General features: G+C 38.1%; 1 protein-coding gene across 3 annotated transcripts in view; it reads right to left on the bottom strand.

Moving 5' to 3' along the window:
• The window catches only part of LOC131327268 (protein ILITYHIA), a 47,034-nt gene extending 26,205 nt beyond the window's left edge, over positions 1-20,829 (bottom strand). Inside the window, exons 1-24 of one of the 3 annotated variants that reach the window (XM_058360334.1) lie at positions 20,452-20,829; positions 16,841-17,217; positions 16,614-16,745; positions 15,352-15,733; positions 15,019-15,165; positions 14,720-14,904; positions 14,485-14,611; positions 14,315-14,388; positions 13,645-13,721; positions 13,473-13,509; positions 13,232-13,398; positions 12,819-13,002; positions 10,220-10,297; positions 9,905-10,024; positions 9,753-9,812; positions 5,820-5,945; positions 5,641-5,725; positions 5,386-5,555; positions 3,921-4,223; positions 3,720-3,836; positions 3,508-3,609; positions 3,280-3,429; positions 474-638; positions 37-213 (exon numbers count right to left, since the gene is read on the bottom strand). In XM_058360334.1, the coding sequence (XP_058216317.1) occupies positions 37-213; positions 474-638; positions 3,280-3,429; positions 3,508-3,609; positions 3,720-3,836; positions 3,921-4,223; positions 5,386-5,555; positions 5,641-5,725; positions 5,820-5,945; positions 9,753-9,812; positions 9,905-10,024; positions 10,220-10,297; positions 12,819-13,002; positions 13,232-13,398; positions 13,473-13,509; positions 13,645-13,721; positions 14,315-14,388; positions 14,485-14,611; positions 14,720-14,904; positions 15,019-15,165; positions 15,352-15,733; positions 16,614-16,745; positions 16,841-17,217; positions 20,452-20,572 (3,663 nt within the window). In that variant the 5' untranslated portion in view covers positions 20,573-20,829. The remainder of the gene's footprint in view (positions 1-36; positions 214-473; positions 639-3,279; positions 3,430-3,507; positions 3,610-3,719; positions 3,837-3,920; positions 4,224-5,385; positions 5,556-5,640; positions 5,726-5,819; positions 5,946-9,752; positions 9,813-9,904; positions 10,025-10,219; positions 10,298-12,818; positions 13,003-13,231; positions 13,399-13,472; positions 13,510-13,644; positions 13,722-14,314; positions 14,389-14,484; positions 14,612-14,719; positions 14,905-15,018; positions 15,166-15,351; positions 15,734-16,613; positions 16,746-16,840; positions 17,218-20,451) is intronic. The other 2 variants (XM_058360335.1, XM_058360336.1) reach the window with 2 other exon arrangements.
• Positions 20,830-22,763: the final 1,934 nt, after the last annotated feature.

The following is a 22,763-nucleotide window of genomic DNA, read 5'->3' as shown; positions in this document are numbered from 1 at the left end:
AAGAAAATGCAACCATAATACCAATACATATCTTACCAGAGCTCGTGATATCAGAAATGTGATTACAACAGGCAGGTCTTTGTTTCTAAGTACATCTGCCGCCGAATGTAACGCTAACGCAATTCCTTGTCTACCTATCCAACCAGCATCAATGTTGTCCTCACCGAAGCCAACATCACGGATGTACAATGAAAATAAAGTTGAAAGGGACTCCTGCATAATATAATTAATCCATGAAGAACATACACCAGGAATTTTATTGAGTCAATTCTTTGATATGTTAGATATTTTTGGCGTGTAGAGGGGTGTATAAGGCTTTTTATTATTTGACCTTTTCCTTCTCATTCCTTGCTTCATTTTCTGCATGGGTGGCATCCCCTTGATGCCTTTTCAATAACTTTTATTACTTATCAGAAAAAAAAGAACATACACCAGGAACTTGTTACAAGTTTGCAGGTCGAATTTATCACCACCTGTATAGTATCCAGGTTTTCATCCAAAGCAGCAGCCAACGCCTCAGCAGCAGCCGAACGAACATTGTAGTTAACATGTGAAAGTGCTTTGAAAAGCCCAGAATAGTCTGTCCCAAAGTCAAAGCCATAGCGATCCCATACATCCTCAGCCACATCTGCAACTGACTGAACCAATACAGGCAGGAAAACCATAAATGACAATTTTATGTAAGCAAGAATAACATAGCAAGCAAGATGAGAAAAATTAAACAAATGATACCACAGAGGAGATTGCAGCAGCACCATTAGACGAATAAGGTAAAGCACTAAAACAATCCAGAAACAAGGATTCGTACAAAATAAAAAGGTGTTGGAAATCAAAAGTTACCAATTTTGAAAGAATTGCTTCAGAATTCTGAAGTGGATTTTTGTCCTTAAGGTCAAAACTGGAGAATAAGCAAGTAATAGAACAGGCTCTATATCCAATTTAACTTATCGTGGTAAACGAAATAAGTTATACTGAGCAGTTAAAGGTCTAACATAGGGGTACAGGATAACGGAACATCAGATAGGTAAATGAGATGGACCTGAAGGACATTCTTATATCTCCAATCGCAAAGGCAGAGTAATTTTGGGGGGAAATCAAGTTCACTAAATATGAATCAATATGCAAGTAAACAAAGCAAACAAAAAGCAAAAGAGAGTATTTGCCTGATTCAATCTCTTGAAGTACAATCCAATGTGTAAATAGCACATTCTAGAATATAGAAGTTAAACCCCTGGAGTCTTCTAACCCAGCGAAAACTGAAGAAGTTTAATCTCCGGCTCCAGCGCTAGAATCAAAGAAATAACAGTATCGCTCCAGTACGGAGGCAGCAGCTACGTTGAGGAACGAATTACCGACCACCTCGAGGATGGAGCCCCAGTCAAGGGGTGTCATGAACCTCCCACAACATCCTTGGAGTCAGTTATTGGGGTTGAGTTATAACTCAAGGATGGAGCCCCAGTCAAGGGGTGTCATGAACCTCCCACAACATCCTTGGAGTCAGTTCTAGGGGTTGAGTTAAAACCTTTAAACTCCAAAAGATGATAATTGACAAAGACTAACCATCTCAACCTATGTAGCACGGACACTTCGTCGGAGGCCCCATACCGGCGTCAGACCCTGACACTCTATGGACGTGAGTCCAACGCTCGAATGCGAAGTGTCCTATTCTTTTCCAACGCTTTTTGTTTGGACACTCCAGGGACAATCTAAACAAGCGCTCCAGACACTCTCGGGACACTCGCAATACACATCGGGGGTGTTAAACGAATTAGTAGCTCTTGTTAAAGCTGTTTTTTTCTTTTATCGGTGACTCTTGTTAAAGCTTACAAAAATCATTCTTTTTTGAGTGACATATGACGGTATACATGGTGTTACGTATATAATTTAGAGCCTTTTTATTCATATAGTTGAACACAAGTATTTTGAAAATGTGTCCCCAGTGTGTCGTGTCCTCCAGTTTTTTAGAACTTGAGTGTCGGTGTCGTGTCGCGTGTCCGTATCAGTGCTACATAGCTCTCCACAAAACATGGAGAGGTGCTTCATACCTCCTTGTACACACTACTGTTCAAGCATGGAGTCCTTCGAGTATTTTCATGCCACATGCCCTCTTATCTTGACCCAAGTATGCTCGCTCTCTAGCCTTCCACCTTCACAAGCCTAGCACCATCTTGTTGCCAACCAAAATTATGCAACGGGCCACATCGCAAACCCCCTCACCACCAACTATCCACAGAACTCTTGGACCCTAACAATTTTACATATGCCTACTTCTAACAAGACCTGCTCCCAATTCAAGTATTCTTTCAAGCATATTGGAAGCTAAAAAACACCATTTCAGACTACAATTGGCCACTCATTAAATTGCCCACCCACTACCATTTGATGAGGTCAAGCTTAAATATCTTAGACTAGTCATCACAAGTGATTTTAGAATTCCAATCAAATACACAACAAAAAATATGTGCAACACGAACTTGAAATCCAAACAACAAGAACATATCAAGTCATACAGTTGCAAAAAAAAGTACGACAGATGCCATTTGATTGTACACACAAAGAATGCTAGCTCCTCAAAACACAACCATATTCCCCTTTAGTCAACAGGTATCCATTCCAAAACAAACATGTTGAAAGACACATAAGGCTGACAAGAAGCCAGCGAAGTCCAAGGCTCGATGAATAGCAGTCCATATCAATATAACATGATACCATGATGACACTTTTTCCTTTCATTTTTATCATTTGTCCCCTATGAACTCCTCCCAAAAACCTTCTACAAGGCCTACTTTTTTTAATTTGTCATATTGGCCAATTGAACCCCTGATTCGTGCAACGGAAAATATTAATGTTTCCTTTCTGAATTAATTAAGAAAATGACAGAGCCCATAATGGTAAGAACAGAAAAGCAAATATAAATCAACCACCCAGAAGGCAAATTTTCAAATTACTTGAAGACTTAGACCCAATGCCATGAAAACAATTAAAGCTACGACCAACACAACTATGTATAGCAAGGTACTCAGCATATCGGAAATAATATTTCATGTTCTCTGCATGGACAGGGTGAACAGATCTAAGTGAGGAAGGACATATTTGTAGGAATGGAGAAAAGTGACAAGACCAAGGTAAAAAAGAGAACAAGGAAAACAAAATACACTAACAATAAATAACATTCAACATACTAGCCACCATGGATAAGTTCACTCCTATTGACAAGATATTCATCACATTAAGAAGATTAAGTTCAATATAAGTAAGATGTCAATGAGCATGCTCCACCTTTTCTGGATCATGTAAAGCAATCCAAATGCTTGTTGCAACCTCAACATTCTGAGGAAGAGAACGGCTAGCAACAGCTGGTATGCATTTTACAGCATTTAAGCAGGCCATTCTTACGTGAACATCTTTGGCATAAACTCCATAAAGAGCCTACAGAAATCATAAAAGGAAACCTAGTGAGATTTAAAATCAAACATTTGAAAAAACAATTACATAAACAGCACATACAGATGCTACTTCATTCGGCTGTAGACCCAAACACAACTCATTTAATGCTGGCGCGATAGATGCTTGATAAGCAGGAACAGAACCAAGAACATGATAAAGAACCTGTAGAATATAAGGCAGAGATATAGCAACAAAAATTGAAACTCAATAAAAAAAACAACAAACAAAAAACCTACTGAAGATTATATGCCAAAATAAAAATTATACGTAACTGATAGCATGCGAAGCCTAGGAAGGGGCAAAACTGGATCCATATGTAGAAATAGAATCCGAAGAACATCATCATGAAGTCCAGTCTTCTTGGAAGACAACAGTATCCTCTCCATTATCTAATACAGCATGTTACAAGATAAATCAGTGACATAGTTGAAGTCAACAAAATGATATTCGACAGATTAAGTAGGATAACTTACAGGGAAAATAACAGTAAATGAGTCAACAGGAAGAGGTCCAGATTTGCAAGAAATGGATAGCCCATTAACTACTCGCTCAAAAAGACCCAAAGATGGCCTCTCATTAGCCTCCCCATTGCTAATAGATGGAACTAGATCCCATAAAACAATAACTTCTTCAGTCAGGATAAGGCGTAAAGCGGTGGCAATGTCAATGGCCCAATTACACAGAGGAGCAGCAGTACAACTGGAAAGCTTCACCATGGTTTCATATGCCACATCACTCACAATCGGCGACCGTAGTAAAGGGGTAACAAAACTTACCTGATATAAGAATATAAAAAAGAAGAGATTCAAAATTTGAAACGCAGTATAAAGAAAAGCTAGAATTTTCAGTAAAGTAACAAATCATTGAGCTTCATCGCATCTTACATAACATAAACAAACAAGCTTGTTTTTTACTTTGTCATGGCTTAAATGAAGGTATAGACACTAAGAAAGTTAAAAAACTTAGAATGAGAATATAAAAAGAATAACAGAAGAGAAAAGTAAACGTAACCATAAAACTGCAGTCAATATTGTGACAACTACTAACCAAAATATACTATTATTAACCAGAAAATAACTGTGTGGATCCAATTACGATCTTATAAGAAGAAACAAGAGATCTTTCTCGATCAATCCCTCTGCCCCTCATTCTTTGAGAATCAGAAAGATCCTCTTAAGTTTGAATCTGTTCAACTGAATTTGGGCTTTTCTACTTCTTCCCAGGAGGCATCCCATCAAAAAAAGTCCCTTGAGTAATGGGTAGATAAAGAAAATTGCATTAGCAGCTGCAATAGGAGCTGAATATGCAGCAATCCAAGGTCGTGTACTCAATCAAACAGGCTCTCAAATGTTTACACAGTAGTGACATTTTGTGTTATAGAGTGTTTAATGTCTTAACGAGTTAGAGGAGAAAGATTGTCTTCAATATGAGAGTAGTTGTTAAGATTTAAATTTGCCTGACCTGGCGCTGCTAAATATGATTGAAGCTGCCCAAGCTGACAGCTATCAAATACAAGTTCCTTGCTATTGTTTAGGAGACATAATTTTCTGTTGTTCCTTCATCAAGGGCACAAGGACACATATCTATACTCCTCATTACATATTTGCAGGGACAAATATTGACAATGACAAGATGTAGGACAAAGAAAAACAATGTCAGGTAAAATGTCACTGTATCATGCAGGTACTTGTACAACTTATGAGCCAAATACTACAATGATACAATCCCTCCTTAAAACCATGATATACATGTACTACAAAGATAATAAAATAAAATTAAGTTCAAAATTAGGGAAATTCAAACCAAAACAAAAACATCAAAACACTCAACTAAATACACATCCAAACATATTTTGAAAGTGCATTTGATGTCTAATATGAACCTGAAAATGGATTGTGATAATTCATAAGACTGGACAAAACAACATGAAACACGGACCAGAGAAGGAAGTTGACTGTGCGTGAAAATAGGATTAGCTATAGCCATCTCCCCTAGGGCTCTCAGCATCAAAGATAAATTCTTCTGTATGACTGAGACTTTTTCACGTGTCAATGCCTCATCTTTAAGCTGCATCTCACGTGCCTCTTCTTTTGCAGTCTTTCCCTTGTCTAGTTCATCAAAAGGAAACATTACTGCATACCAAGCAATAGAAAAATACAGGTTGAGCATATAAAGACTGCAATGAAAATTTACCAGCCTTCTTTGCTAACTTTCCACTTTCTTTTTTGCCAACACTAGCATGCTCTCGCTTTACAGAATGATTAGAACTCACTTCATCCTGGAAAGAAACAAAAAAAAAATACGTTTTTCAGAATTAATTTTTGCACCACACATCATTCGAAAACAAACAAAAAGAGGCAAGCAAAATTTACCACAACCTCTTGGTCATCATAAACCCGGAACCGGCCTTTAGCTTGTTTCGTGTTCTTAGAAGCAACAGACTCAGCAACATAAACACCTTGCTCACTAGAAAGCATCCCTTCAGGTGTACGGAAAATCTGAAGAAATGCAGGTGTGAGAACTTGTCCGGCAATAAATAACCAAGCATCGAAAATCCATAACACCATAGGCAATTGTAAGTTAAAAATGAAGGATAATTTGACCTATCAATTGTTCAAATGTCTTGATGCTGAGCACTTTTCAGCTCGTTCAAACTAATTTGGTCAGTAGAGCAGTAGAGCTCGAGTTTACTATAAAGCTCAACTATTAAACAACCCGAACTCAGTCTAAGGTGAGCTTGAATTGGTTGGGCTTGAATCCAATTTCGTTTAATAGATACATTTGTCATTTGTTTCTGTTTGAACCATTTAAGAAACCATTCATTACTTTAAGGATTATGCTGACAAGTCACTACACATTCAATGCCACTATAATGATTTAGGAGTATAACGAATGAGATGCCTCAAGCATTGCTCTTTGTATGATGTGAGAGAACTTCATAACGAATGGAACGAGTAATGTTCCTTAAATTCTTCCGTAGTTAAGGGAGAACAAAAGGATATCACAGAAAACAACGTATGATGCCGTCTATTAAAATGGTCACATCTTCGCATTAACATAGCCATCCCATATCTTGGAATGCATTTAATAGATCCAATGAACAAGAATAATTGGAGAAAGCAAAAAGAATGACCCAACAACTTCTGCAGCTGCGGGCTTTTTCAATCCACCAAGAAAGGTTTTCTTTGTGCTATGGTTCAATTGAGCTTTTCAACAATGCCATATTCACGTCGAGCCAGCATGAGCCAAGCTCAATCATTATTTTATCTCAACAAGCTGAGCACAAGCTACGCCAAGTTATCTTGACTCATGCTAAGCATGGACAACCTCAAACCAAAAAAAGAAACATACTCAAACACTGCAAAATAAACTTGGCTCAGCTCTTTTACAGCTCTACCCAGGAGTAGAAGGATCAAACAACCAGAACATCATCAAAATTCAATGAACTCAAAATGTGCTACATATTCATATAATTGAATAGAGATATATATTATGCAAATATGTATCCAGCGTGTCATGTCCTCCATTTTATAAAATTTGTGTCAAAGTGTCGGTGACGTGTTTATCTCGTGTCGCATGTCAGTGCTACATAACTATTCGAAGTACTTATTAACCACTGTAGTTATCTATATATGACCAGAAAAAGTTTTTCATACCCAAGATAACTACTACCTAAGTTGAAGAAAAACTTGGAACATTTTGTCCCGGGGTAGCTAATTTGGAATGAAGTTGAACCTAAAACAAAGCAACAAACCCCCTGCTAATATATGCTCTCTTTATTAGAAAACAATTCAAGAAGGGTACTACAATGTCCTGTGTACATCCCAAAATCAACCAGAATTGGCAACCCCAACCGTATCTTAGAAAGAAAAAAAGTCCGAAAATGAAAAGCGGTAGGAAGAATATAATCAAACCAGACCTTTCTCTACCTTAAAAAAACTCCAAAACAAACTAATTCAAAATCTCTCTCAATCCACAAGGTCTTACTTGAAAAAAACTAGAAGAGGCGAGTTGTCTTAAGAGCAATTGCCGTAGAATCAGACTGCCCAGTGTCCAAGATGCCGGGGTCTCCCTTGATAGAAAGAACCAAAAGAAGCAGCTGATACAGCTTCTGGGTTAGGGTGGGTAGGTGACTCAATCGTCCAGTGCCGTGGAAGCAGCCGAGCTAGAACCAGAACAATTCCCATTTATTTGACTGAAGATGCGGCTATCAAACCTACTTTCTCCCAACCACAATAATAAGCCCTAATACTAAAAGAAGCCTCGGACTGATCGCACTATGCTCCTATTTTCAAATGACATAGTAGTCCAAACTTTTTGAACTTCATATTTTGAAGATTTTTAATGTCCATCCTACCAAATGAAACTCTCCATCGGCTACTCAACAGTGGATAGATTTAAGGAAGAAAACAAAGGCCGGTTGACGCCATAATTCCATTCAACTCGAGAAGTAGAAGTTAAATGCTAATGCTGAGATGCTTTGTCGGCTAATTAACCTCGAAAGCAACATTGTTAAAGCATGTTCTTGACTTATTTCAAAATGCTTGCTAGAAACATCAATGATGACACTGTCAAACCACTCAGAAAGGATGAAATGAGCCTCAGTATCAATCTGCCATTTGAACAAGTTACATTAGTGAGGCAGATTAGAGATTTGAGTTTGCAACAACTATTTAGACATCCTACTTTTCCTACAAGTGTTCGCCTTTTCATTTGAACTTTCCACACATACCACGTCAGCCACAACAAATCTTGATTGTTCCTTCGTTTAATATTTTCCACCTCAAAAATTAAGCTGAGTTCATTTCAGTCCTTAACACACTTGATTGTTCCCTTGAAAGAGTTGACCATTGGTCCATTCTACACGTATGGAGTCCACGACTTTAAGCGGTATACTCTTAGCATTAATTGATGTCGTAACACCAAATCAATGAAGCACATCATACGGTAACCAATGCTGCAAGAACTGGAGAATCGCAAAGGAGCTGAGGACAACGCTAAAAACTTGTAAAAAGTAGTACCTAGGAGCAGATAATAGGTTAAGAAATTGATCATCAAGTACAACCTACACAATTGTGCAATGATTAGTGTATAAAGAGATGTTGACGAGCTTGAAAAATATACAGTGGACGATAGGTCACTTCCAGTGGGAAGACCAGACTGAACTGAAAATTTAGTATCTTGTGTACAATGTAGCTTACCACTTACAATGAATCGATATTGCCTTAAGTAACCAAAAAAATAAGACGTAGAATGGGTTAACCTTAGAAACTTTCAAGGAGATGATGATCTATTTTATGTACTTGCCAATGGAAAGAGGAGCATACGTTTCAACAAGATGAAAATCTTAAGCTAGAATCCTATAGAGACACTAGAAAACATCATCTGCAGCACCAACTGATCATTCCACAGAAAAAAGAACTCTAAAAATTTCAATCATTTATGGACCACCAAGTTGGAATTTAATAAGTTATCCTTTGTCAGGATATCTGAAATTAACTCTAACTAAACCCTACAAACATATTTAGTATATTTTTTCAAAATTGCACACCAACAGCGAAACCTAGTATTAAGCACCATGAATCTTTTAGACCACTTACATGAGAATGCATACATTAACAAAAATAAACCTTAAGGCATAGCTTTATATAAGCACAATCATTAGTATAAATTTGCATCATTATTTTAAATTTGCAAGCTTCAAATTGTATGGTCTATATCTCGTATCAAATGTCCACATCCCATACCTTCATTTACTACTACCTATGATAAGGACGATGGACATTCACAGATGAAAAATGCCCTGTCCCATCACACCTTTAAACAAGAAATTTTACAATTCCATCAACTTGGTTGAACCATAGAACTAACAAGGATAGAAAGCACATTAACTAAGTTAGAATCTCAACGACAAAGCTCCAAACCCTCACAACTTGGAAACCGTCACTGCATATTGGGGAAACAACCTGTTTTCTTACTGAAGATAGCTTGTTAAGATGACACACAGAGAGGATCAAAAACTTGGATAGTCAAGGCAACAAGAAACATGGAAATATTTCTCAAAAAGGACCTCATAAGAATCAGTAACCAATACGTACACTGAAAACAAGACTTTGCCAACCGAAAGTAGCATTATACCTTTGCCCAACAAATATAACAATATCATATACTTAACGTGGTAACTAAAAGTGGCAGCTATGCCAGCTAACATGTGAAGAACCAATACATACTAGTGGTTTGCCGTTCCATAACCCAGCAATACACATTATAAAAGATACGCTAGATTAGGTTCACTAAGTTCTAACCTGAATGTCACTTTCAGAGAGAGTGTCATGTGCAGAATGGTCGGGAAGATTGTGTAAGTGCTGGCAGAGAAATAAAGAGAATTAGAGTCAAGAAAAATATTATAGGCATATTGCTTCACAGAAACTTGCTGAAAGTAACATATGAAACTTACCTTTTCAAACTCTATAAAGGTGTCTCGGGGGGTAATCGACATCAAGGTCGACAAGGAATATATTGCTGCATCTTGGTTAAAAGGATTAGTACTCATCAGCCCTGTTGGTCCTAGCAAGCCCTGTTAAAAGGATTAGTACTCATCAATACTTTCAGGTGATTATATCAGAACAACAACAAAAAAAACCATACTCAAAAAATAAAATTGGAGATCTTGCAGTTACTGACAGACATTGCAGACCACCTGACACTTGCAGCACAAAGAATGTCAAAGATGGTATGCCTACAAAAAGCCAGCATAAGACTTAAAATATACCTTGCACATATTACCCACATCAGCACTAATTAGCCCAATGACATCAAAACCATTTCTCTGCAAACACTTCTGTAGCCTCTGTGAAGGAGGTATAATAGCCAAAGTAGATCCATCAGTAATATACTGGTAATTATAAGCAATTGCTTTGCCTTCCATGTGAAGACTACAGAAAGCAGTTAACAGCCAAAAAGAGAGAAGGAAAAAATATCTCCCACTAACTTAAAACACCAAATGCTAAAAATCACATGTCCAATATTTCTCCCAGTTCTCTTAGCAAAATCATTAAGAAAAACAATGATAAAGCTGAAGTATACAACCAACACAACTGAACATAATACAGTATTGTGTACTACTAAAGCATCATCATGAAGATATAATACAGACAAGGATATCACCCTGTCTAAATGACAAACTCATCGATAGCAGAGCCTATCATATGCTAATTACCCTAGAGTACTCTGCCAATGTTTAAGCTTCCACTTTCTTATTCCCAATTGTGTTTTTTAACTTTCTTAGTCAATCAAGAGTCAAGACTAGCATAATACTGAAAGTGGAAAGTGGAAAGTGGAAAAAATAGCTGGTTATCTTTTCTGGTAGAAGGCTTCTCTCCATATCCAGAGAAAGAGGGAAGGACTCAAGAAAATCACATTTAGACTATCGCACACAAGATGTTTCCAGTTCTGTCCTTAGAAGCCTGAAGTACATGGAAATTCAATTATTTCCCTGCGGTAACCCCAGCTTGGAACATGCTCATAGTTGATTCTATCCTCCTCTAACTACATCTTGCAAAAAGTTAAATAACTTTCAAAAGTACAGTGAATGTAGCTCCTACAAATGGTATGAAAGTTTCGCATTATATCCAATTATGGGCATTTGAAGCAAGTTCTAATACATCCTTCATTGCAGTTATACATACAAGGGGGTGTTGCAGCCATAATAGAATTCGAACCAATCAGTTTGTTTGCTGGTGTGTTCAAGAATGTCTCCAAAGTCTTCGCACCAAGACTGAAGAGGATGGTCGTTGGGTGGTTTAAGAAAGCCATGCAGAAGTTGACAGCCATGTTTGATGGGATCTTCTCCGGAACAAAAATTAGGTTTAGGGGGTCTTGAAGCAATTGATGTGAAGTCTGTCTTTTGTCCTGTTTCAATAGTACTGAGGTTGTGAAAGGGGATTTTCTGCAACCTCTATGGCCCTGAGAAAAGGGGACCCTCTTTCTCTATCGCTGTTTCTTTGATAGAGCTCTGAGTCATAAGATGGCTAGGGTGATAACAGGTCATGGGGTCTATTTCTGGGTTTGAGGCTTAGTTCCTAAATGACATGGGAGCATTTAGGAACAATTCATAAAATCATAAATTAATTAATATAGTACTACCTGATTTATAAATTACTAACCATAAAAGCTCTTCATTCGGGCAATCGCCACAACTAAGAATTTAGTCAATTGCAAATCTTGTTTTCCCCAACTTTACTTATGTTGATTAGTGGCGACTTCAGGAATTTACAAGTATGGGGTTATTTACAAATTAAAAGTTAAAATGTTTCCTTTTACTTACGACTTTTCCAAGCACAACTATTTAACACGACTGCTAAAATGATGAATTTCACATAGTGCCTTTTTTTTTCAAGAATGTGCCCATATTTTTTTGAACCAAAAGAAAAAAAAAAAACTAGAAAATCCTTATTTATAGGTACTCTGCATCAACTGAATCAGGAGAGCCAACTGAATTAGTGGCTAGACAGGGTACGCTTAATCAATGGATGACTCAAATTTAGTAGTGGGATAAACTATTGGGTGTTTTGCACCTCATGATGGGGTCAATGCTACATTTTGGTGGGTTCATTTTTCATCCAAGCCAATATTGTACGCAATAGTAGGAGGTTCCATCTTAGTTGGTTCATTTTAGTGGGTTCAGTTTGGTGGGTCAGCCGACCCCACAGCTTTGAATGTGGCGTCGCCTCTGATGTTGATACTAAAAACTAAACTACACTCAAGTAACTGTTATTCTAGTATCTGTACATTTCTCCACATTTTCTATTGCTTGGTAGTTCTAATCTTAATTCATATGCTTAAGAGGTTCCATCATAGTTGGGAATGCGCTTCTTTCTTGATGGACGCAAGGTTCCAAGGAGGTTGTCACGCGAGCGCAGTTCTGAGGTAAATTGAAGGAAGCATCCTGCAACTAAGGTTTGAGGTTCCAATAGCGACGGTTTCCCAGATTCAATGGACCCATATTTTTTCCTGAAGGATGCTACTGGCAAAGGATGAACAGGGGCGATTGAGATGTGTATTCTCGTGATTTGAGGTAGTGTGAGTACCGATTTGGCAAAAAGTGTTCTCATGTAGTTGGGAGGTGGCTACTTGTCCATGGCAACAATTCTAAAGAAGCAGAAAGTGTACCTAGGTCATGTTGATAACATAAAAGACAAAACATGGGCATAAAATACAATTTTACGGTCAAGAAAATTAAGAACATGTCAGAATGACTAATCACATTAAGAGAAGATAATGCAACTAAATAACACCAACTACGTTAAGAGTTCTTTTAATTGTTATGTTCCTTCAGTATACTATCACAGTTATAGTAAAAAGGATGTTACCCTCCACACTGCATTTCTTTTTGCCGTGCCAACTAAGCATGGATGATGCGCACAGGATATAAGTTGCACAAATGCACTGGGACTAGCAGTCAATACTGCAGAGGACAAAACAACTAAAGCCTTCACCAAAACCTCCACGGATGGAACTAAGGGAACATGAGCGTCCAATGTGCTTTCTGCGTCACTGCAGATCAACTATAAGAATCAACCCACGGGAAACAAAACAGCAAAGCAAAGAAAAGGGTCACGAAAATTCTGAGAGGAAGCACAATAACATTTGTGCATCTCATGTTTTCACTCTTTGATCAGCAATAAAATCATGACCCATCAAACAAAGCAAATCATAAGCTCACTACATGCATAGTCGCCACTAAAGAAAAGAATAGATAGACTCGTCATAAACAAGATACTACCTTGTTTTCAGAAGAACAACTTTTTCTCCAACGGCAGAAAGATAACACGAAAACTCAAGAAAAATTGCTTCAGATAATTGTGGAGCAGCAACAATAATCTTCTTGGTAGAATTATATGCCACTCTTCGGATGTCCCAATTTGGATGGCATAGTAAATAGAGGATAAACTGCATGAGTTCTGTAATCAGTTTAAATGCACGCTGAAAATAATAGATGAAAATGCTAGAAAACACTTGATCACCTGTAACAGTAACCTGACAGAAAAAGACTCCAACACTCTGGAGACAAAAAGAAAAGAAACCATTCGGGATAAGTTTGAAAATAAAATTGCAACTTTGGAGTGAACTAAAAAATAACCATCACTGGTAGTTAAGAACATATAGTTGCATATTTTCTCTATGGTAAATTTAAACCTCTGTGGATGATCCACCAGCAGCACCTCAAGAAGATCAAGACATGCCAAGCAGTCCTCAACCAACAGTTTTGAGGCCTGCAAAGAATAGAATGCATTAAACAACTAGCACAGGCAAAGCATATGCAAAAAATACAACAATAGAACTTGGAGGATGGATAGGCACTGAAACATCACAAAGGCATGGTTTTCCTAACGAAGCAGTTTCCCACCCTACAGCAACCGCCTACTCTCACCTGGAATCCTAAACCCATTCCAACAATAACAATGACTAGAAAAGCTGGGTAAGGTATAAAATAAAATAAAAAGAGTAGCATTAAAGCTAATAGATGTAGCTTGAAGTAGAGCCATCCAGATCTAGCTCAAAATCAAAACCTTTTTGCGAAAAAATCATATCTGATGTGTTTGCTAGTTTGTTTATAACTTCACGCAACCGCAAAAATGAATGCATAATGTCAAACATAACACTTAGAAGCAAAGCACACTTCAGATTGCCAAAAACAACACAAGCAAACACATGTATAATAACACACACCTAAATAGCAACATATATACATACACAATCAGAGAGTCCTGCAAAACTGTTCTGACATGTATACCCAAAATGTAAACTAAATAATGGTTCCAAAAAAAAACTCACAGAACACCAAGGAGAACTAACAAATACCTACCATCGTAACTGGTACAAGTGAAGGTTCGCTTTGAGCTATCAATGACCAAATCTTTTCCCTTAATAGAATCTCATCTGTGAGAGAGGAGAGACTCAAGTAAGCATAGTACAAAAAAACACAAGAATTTACACTTCAATATTCTGAAATGAAATGAACCCTTAGAAAAATACCGGCTTTGATGTCAATAACAGCAATTTTAGCAACGCAGAGCAATGCATAAATACCATCCAAACGCTGTGCCGCTTTGGTAAAACCACTTTTTACTAGTTGCGTCAGTGGCACCAGCAAAGACGATATCTGAAGGAATACAGTACAGACATTCAATTAAGTGGAGACTTTGGAGTACACCACAACCAAAATTCCACAGACAGGAATCTGGAAAATAAACATAATTAGTTTCCTTACCCTTACAACAGCATCCGCATTTTTGCACATCACCCGAAGACAGCGAAGATGACCCCTTCTCAAAGTTTCCTTCTCCTTGAGACCAGAACCAATAAAAGAAACTACATCTGGCTTAATAGCATCTGGACATCTTGCTCCCCATGAAGCCATAGCAGATAAACTGGCAAGCTTAACCTCCTCATTTCCTGTAAATCGGACCATCAAGAACGGAAACCAGTTTATGCAGATTATGAGTAAAAATAATGGGGTATGGCAGAAGCAGAGCAAATAGAAGAAAATAAACACATTTAACTAGATACCATCATCCTTGTAACAGGACAAAAGAAAGCTACAAATTGACTGTGACAGGCTGCTGAGATATTTCCCATCAGGGACACTGGATAGCTCTTGCACAGCATTTATCATTCCTACTCTCTGGTACGGAAATGTAAGTCTTCCTTCTGAGCCTGTTTCAGATTCAAGCGTTAATTACATAACTTTCTAACAACAACAAAATAAAAAAAACAGAAACACAATGCTACATTGTTCCAAAATGAAGTAATGGCATCAACCTCACAAATCAAGATAAAGGAATGTTCAATCAACTGACAGATGCTACAATGAAAACAACTTCCAAACAAGCAATCACAAACCTCCAATGACAGATTTGACAGCACTAAACATTGCTTCTACAGCATCTGGATTACTAGATTTCTCACTCAAACAACCAACTATAGCTAAGGCCTCAAGCCTTCTTCTTTCATCCGCATGGCGAGCCTGTGGTAATACCACTGAAAGAATTTCAGTGGCATACTTACTCAGATCAAATTTGACCGATTTCAAAAGAATCCCAACAGATTCCAACACCAGCTCTGGGTTGCGTTTCAACATTTTAACAGATGATGGAACCACAATACTTCTAAAATCTTCATGCGCCAAATGGGTGAACAATGGAAGCAAAGCTTCACTGAGACCCTTTGCTGGTTTTTCCCTTGCATTTAGAACTGCTTTAACATATATATCAAGAAATGTTGGCTGTGGAAAACAAAGCAGTGAATCAAAATACTACCAGATGGAAGTGAAATATAAACACTGGAATATAACCTCTGCATGACTAGATCGAGAATAATACCATTTTCATGTTTGGCAGCACTTATAAGATAGATTAGCTCCGTTTTACTATAAATGAGCACTTATGTATCAGAATTTTAGCAGTGTTCGGAAGTAAAATCCGATATTGGTTATGATTTGAAGTTTGAACCATGTAGCACTTGCCTAGTGGCTAGTGTTTAGTAATAAGATTATTAGAGAACATGTCTAACATCCCATTAAAATCTCCATTGCCGCTTAACTTTTAATCCGGTCACCTTTCATATTGCATTTTATTTATGTCGTTTAATCTACATTCACCCTCAAGATAACAAAACTACCGTCAAGGCAAGAATGAACCCCAAAGAAATCAATAAGCCAAATATGACAGATCAGACACACAGAGACATGCAAACACCAGAGCATCAGAATTAGACCAACAAATATTTCGATTAGTAACTGAACCAGGAACCGAACTGATGCTGACTATACACATATTTCCTCAAAACTTGTGAGCCCATGTTTCACATATGAGCTCTTATCTAAACTTGGACTGCAAAAGTCCTCAAGAGGAGTTTCCCAATTGACAATCCTTAGCCCTGTTTTTTGGAAATTCAATTTACAAAATCAGGGTCATCCAAACACCCCTTTTATAGAAATAGTAAATTGAAGAACCAAATATTTACCAATTTATTTTCTCGTTTCCTTTTCTTTTATTTTCCTTTTGGCTCGGCCAGAAATTAGAACTTTCCACCAGCAAGTAGGATCATCAACAGCCCACAACACATGTTTTATAATGCAACAGATAAAAGAAAAGCATTTCTACCTTCCACCGGTCAAATAAAGAAGGAACAGAACTTGAAAATTCTAGTAGAAGCCCCAAAAGTTCTGGATTATCATTATATGGGATTCTCATGTCCTTTAGTTCTTCAATGTAGGTTTTGAAGATGTCCGGCGACTGAAAGCAAAAAACATAGAATACAGGAGAAACTCAAGATTAAAACCCCATTGGCATAATTCAATCAAATCTCAGGAAAAGTTGAAGAAATAGACCTCTGAGAACAAATGAAAAAAAGCTTGCTTGCAAGCCCTTCGCTCACGGAAAGATCCTTGCATAGCAAAATGAAGAAGAGATGCCTGCGCTGCAGCTACTCTGCACATTGCATTCTTCGATACCGAGGCAAACTGACTCTTGCTTAATAGAAGACATGACCACTTCAGAAGTCTGTAACATCCTATATGAGACTGGAACTTCAACTGCTTTTCCATGAACTGTACAATGGTTGCTGCAAAACTTTTCATAAATGTAACCTCACACAAAGCTTTTGTTATCACATCATCAACAGCTTTCCTTGATCCTCGATCGTCATAAATATACAATGTTTTGAAAATTATCCCTACCACTACTGATGCAAGTTCAGCAGACATCTCTGCAAGTCAAAAATGACAACGTTATACGAAACTGAGAGCAAAAGTGCGAGAATAACAGTTTAAAGTAAATAAATCTTGAAAAAATATCAAAAATGATTTTCACACTCCTCTAATCGACGAATGTAATCTAAATTTCGTCCTTTAGTGTACTTTGAACATTGCGTTGTCTATGATTTCAAACTTTAAAAGACAAATTGTGGAGGGCATTCATCATTTAGGGTGTCTGAAAAAGAGCATTAACTAGTTTCAGTGCAATTTAAATCATTTTCCACAACAAATGGATTAGGAAGAAGGTTGGTGGCAAGAAGTTTCCATTTTTTTCTATAACCAGATTTGGTGGCTAGGAGTTATTAAATTAGTGGACAAGATGCTTTTCAAAATTGAGTGGTAAACCTTCAACTCAGTTAGTCGTTACAGACATGAAATGACATCGATCAGCTTCTACAGCAAAGTGCAAACAAATTAGTACCCATTGAAAGCTATAGAAGCACTAAGAGCAATTACATTGCTTTGGCCAAACCATTTGCCAAATTCAAAAACTAGATACCACTAACTATTAAAGCACCCCAATGCATGGCAAAAGGAAGGCCAAAATGTGGGAACGGGCAAAGCATAAGCCATATTTGGCATTTTGTTTGGCAGCCTGAAATTGATCAGCTTCTATAGCAAACACAAATGTACATGAAAGCTATAGAACCAGTAACAGCAACCAAATGCAACAAACAACCGCCCACTTTCAAAGCTCTCAAATCCATCGCACAAATCCATCGCAAAAGGCCAACATGGAGAAACAACCAAAGCATATGGCATTTTGTCTGTCAACCTGTCAAGTTGTGAAAAGAGGCTTCTCTCGGTCTACAAAAACACCGTGTTTGACTACCAAGGAAGAAATGGCATTTATAGAATCAAAGAAAGTTTGCTGAATTTTGGCATTTCTTAAGCAAAGTAGCATGGAAAAGTTTGAGGTTGGATGGCCAGGTTAGCTAGTGTGAGATGCCAAGGATTAAAATATTTGACATCCAAAATCAAACCGATGGTTATGTTAAGCAATTTGTCCTTGGCACGTCGATTCATCTGAAATTTATAATTTTTTAGAGCGCCTCGTGAAGGCCACTGGCATAGTAACTTGTTAGAAGCTACTACAAGAGCCAAAATACTTAATCTCCAGTAACTATCAGAAGCCCACATGGTTTACCATATACTCAAGATCACCCATATAGACTTCCAATGTAGGATGGGGTGTTACATATTCCTCACATTGTTATCCATGCGTCCCCGAGAGGTTGAGCAATAGAGTCGCCACTGCCTTACCCAAACTTTTCCCAATTGGCCAGAGTCACCATTAGCCTAACATGGGCTTTCCTTGTGCTTCACCTCAAACTCGCCGCCGAAACTTTCTCAAGCCCATTGGTCATGTACACGAATTACTCGGATACCACTTATAGAACCCCATGTATACCGTTGGCCTAGTAACTTGTTGAAGCCGAACAACACAGTCCAAAATTCTTAAACCCAAGTTACTAAGTAGTAGACCACACCATTTATCATATACACCCATACAGACTTCCACAAGGTGTGACAAAATAAGTCCCACATATCAAGATCAACATTCACTATTTGCTAATTGATTCCTGAGGCTGATTTGCGATCAGCTTGTTTTTGGATCTTTGTTTCGGCGATCAGCATTCAACCTTGTAATTCCATCCTGTTTCCTCTTTAGAGACTCACACGTTTCAATGTGCCATATTCAGTATTCAGTATTCAGTATTCCTTACGTACGTAAGCTTTCAATTTCCTTATCTTAGAGACAAAAAGCATATGTGAAGCTGACTTTAACCTCACAGGTGCTTGAGACTTTCGTAGACTTTGTCGACACCTTTCACAGTCAAAAGGGCAGGCCATTTCGTACATGTGACATGTCCTTAATCCCCATATCGCGATGACAAATTCACTCAAAACCTCATTCCTGCACTCCCAAGTCAAAACCTCCTAGTAACTTTGCTTCCATCGAGACAGAAGCGTGTTCCCAACTATGATAGAATCTATCAAACATATGAATCTCAAAGAAGAAAAATAAGAGCTACCAAACAAGAGAAAATGGAATGCAAAGATCCCAAACAAGAAGGTGGAACAATTGTCTGTCTTAATGTCTTTTAGTATGTAGAAGGTCAAACAAGAGTCAAAATTACCTAGGGGAGTCCAACAATTGGTTGATGAGTTTAGGGATCTTGCCCCACCTGAACTGACGGACTTCCTCCCATGAGGGATATAAAACATTGCAATATTGCATAGATCTTATCAAACATTGCCTCATGAGTCCACCGGAGCATGAAGAGAAGCATAGGCAAGTTTCAGAGTTGCTTAGAGCATGGAAAATCCCAATCACTGATTTTCCTTCGTAAGAGGGGGATCCAAATGAGAAAAGTTCCGTTTTCCCGGGTATTCGAATAAAAACGTCATTTCCCTTCGTAAGTGACATCGAAATCGGATCTTGTTTCGTTTTCACCTTATTTTTTATTAAAAAAGAGAAATATCGAAAGATACCAGGCAGGGGACTAAGAGAATGGAAGAAGGAAGAAAGGAATCCTCAACGAGATCTTATCCAAGGAGCTGGTTTTTATCGCAATATCTCACTCATTATATGGCTGTGATTGGTTTTCCAGTAGTTTATTGTCTATTTAACAACGATATCCATGCTAAATATTCAAGAGAGTTTCCGGATGCATCTATGACGATGTCCATTTCGAGTCATTGCAATTCACGTCCCTAAACCTGGAGCTTCATAAATCACACATGCAATGTTCTAAAATTCGTTAGGTGCTAGTCGGGCGGAAAAGGGGCACCTATGTGCCGACTAGTTGGCTGCCTAGCTCCTAGGCTGAGACTAGGCGCCGACTAGTTGGACCACTGCCTAGCAACTAAGTGGGGACTAGTCGGCCTAGGCAGCCGACTTTTGGAACACTGCACGCATGTAATCATAAAGATGTATAATTTCCACAGACGTATCCATATTTTATTTTTTTAGGTTTTCTCGTATCACCGTATCGGTGTCCATATCCGTGTCCATGCTTCAAAGTGAATCACACACCAAACGCATTATCATACTTCCTATTCTACAACGTCGTTCGGACAACTACAGAAATACTATCAAACAAAGCCAAGCAAAGCAGTCAAGTAAAAAAGACTAGTCAAACTCAGAGCTATCCGCACCGTACATTTACTCCGTATCTTACCCGTATTATCGAGAATGGACGGAATTTTGTCGCGGAAGATCCGAACACGCGCCTTGGTGGAGGGAGTCGAAACGGACTCGGCAACGGCCGCGAGCGATTCCACAGCTGAATCCGTCGCCATCGCAGAGAGTGAGAGGGAGAGAGGGAATAATGGGGGGTGAGATGAATGGAATGGGGGCTCAAACGGAAAGCTCCCGAGAGAGAGCTGAGAGCTGCAACGGGGTATGGGGAGTCGGAGGGTTATATATGTTGTTGTGTTGTGATGGGAAAGAGATGACGAGACGTATTTGTATTTAGGGTTTTACTAGCAGCTACTTTTAGCAGTGAGGTGAGCGTGTATGGCAGCCGTCATGTTGTTGGCCTTCTTTTTCAATTTTTATGATATATATTGTTCGGAAGTGATTTTTACACACACCTTTTTATAATCAAAAAATGATCCCTGCATATAGATGAATAATGCACTGATTGACTACGGTTCCACACAAATGATCTAAATCATTCGTTAGATTTAAAACATCTTTTTAATGGCTCCCGCCAAAAATTAGCTCAATCTGATACCTATAAGTATTCGATCTAATCATCTAACTTTTCGTTCAATTAATGATTAGATCGAATACTTATAGGTATCAGATTGAATTGATTTTTGACAATATGGGACCCGTAGTGGACTTCAGATCTCGATATGTGCATTATTCATCTGTGTGAATAGCACTGTCTGTTTTATAATCCACACTCTTGTTTTGTTATTATCCATGTGAATTTACTATTCTGCCTATTTTTCAATTCACTTTTTTACACATTTAATGACAATATTGTAAATTCACATTGATTGAGATTTTTAAAAAAAAATAGTGGATTGTAAAAAGGGGGTGTGAAAATTATTTTTCTTTTTTGTTGGAAAATGATTTTCACACTATCTTTTTTGATAAATGCACTTCGTTTCTTGTTTTATGTTAAGTAGGTTCACCTTCGTGCACAGCACGAATGCATGCCCGTTGAAGGAAACAAATTTTAATATAGGCTAGATATGTCTTGTTTGTAATTTTAGAGCCAGAAGCAATAGAAGAGTGAAAATAGCTAGGAAGATATATTACATAGATTGATTAAAGTAGCAAAAGCATTAGAGCATCCGCAATGTAATAATCAAAAGTAAATAATCAAAACTTGTTATGTCAGCTTTTGATTATTCATTTAAAGGGTTACTAAAGTTAGCAATGTGAAGTACCATATTGTTACTTTTGATTATTCAAATGCCCAAATTTGATTATTGGTTAGGAGGTTGCTAACTTTGATTATTACAATGTGAACATTTTTTTAAGCACACATTGCTAACTTTAACAATCTTTTGATTTTGATTATTACATTGTGGATGCCCTTAGATGATTTACATACAGACCACATAGAGCGTTGTTTATTTACAGACGTTGAAGGAGCATAACATCATTAAAGCTTGCAGTAGTCATAAAGAGCAGTAGTCATATTAAACCCCTCCTTCCTCTCCTGCAAGCTCTTTATCTGTTCTTTGTCCTGAGAAGCATGCGTCTACAACTCCAAAAGAATTCATTTTCATGTGCTCTATTTATGAGTGAAACAATACAATCATCTAACTCTGGATATGTTTCTTGTCCTCCTGTCTTAAACCACCATGTTTAAGTTTTAAAACAACGATTTCAATCTAGGACTAATGCCTTGCACAATGGTAATAATTTTAACCTAAGTAGCAATTGCACTCGCACACTTAAACTTGTAAGCAAGTCCAATTCTGCACTATCGTGCAATTATTCTTGCTAACATTCCAAAGCCAAACCCTAAATGAGTTAGGCACTGTTCCACTTTTACTTAAAGTTCCTTTTTTTTTTTGTCCAAAAGTTAGGCTTGTTCCAGATCTCTGAACCTTCCTTTTTTTTGAAAATGTTTGACCAAAACGACGTCGTATTGGCCTCTGTTCCCCACAGCCTCCCGAGTGAAATGACAATACTGCCCTTGCCCCATTTTTAGCAGGGTCTGTCTCCTCCATCCTCATTTCACAGTCCTCTTCTTCCACATACGACAAATCTCTATCCTTTTTGTCCCTAAAACTACCAATTCTTGCCCCCTTAACCTCCTCCTTCTTGCTACGTTGGCTCACTAACGTCGCTGGAGCAGCGTTGAGTTCAAGATTCTTCGGCAATGACCTCCGGGCAGGCAGGAGGCGGGCCCAAGAGACCAGCTGGGACGGCAATGCCGGCGGCAAGTCTTTCGGCTTGTCGTCTTCACCCTTGCGCCGAAGCGAATTTGGAGGGCCAAATTTGTCTGCTAAAAACCAGATTTCT

This window comes from Rhododendron vialii, chromosome 5a (genome assembly GCF_030253575.1).
Source record: "Rhododendron vialii isolate Sample 1 chromosome 5a, ASM3025357v1".
In the NCBI taxonomy this organism is placed as follows: domain Eukaryota; kingdom Viridiplantae; phylum Streptophyta; class Magnoliopsida; order Ericales; family Ericaceae; genus Rhododendron; species Rhododendron vialii.
This window is presented reverse-complemented; position numbering and strand designations above follow the sequence as displayed.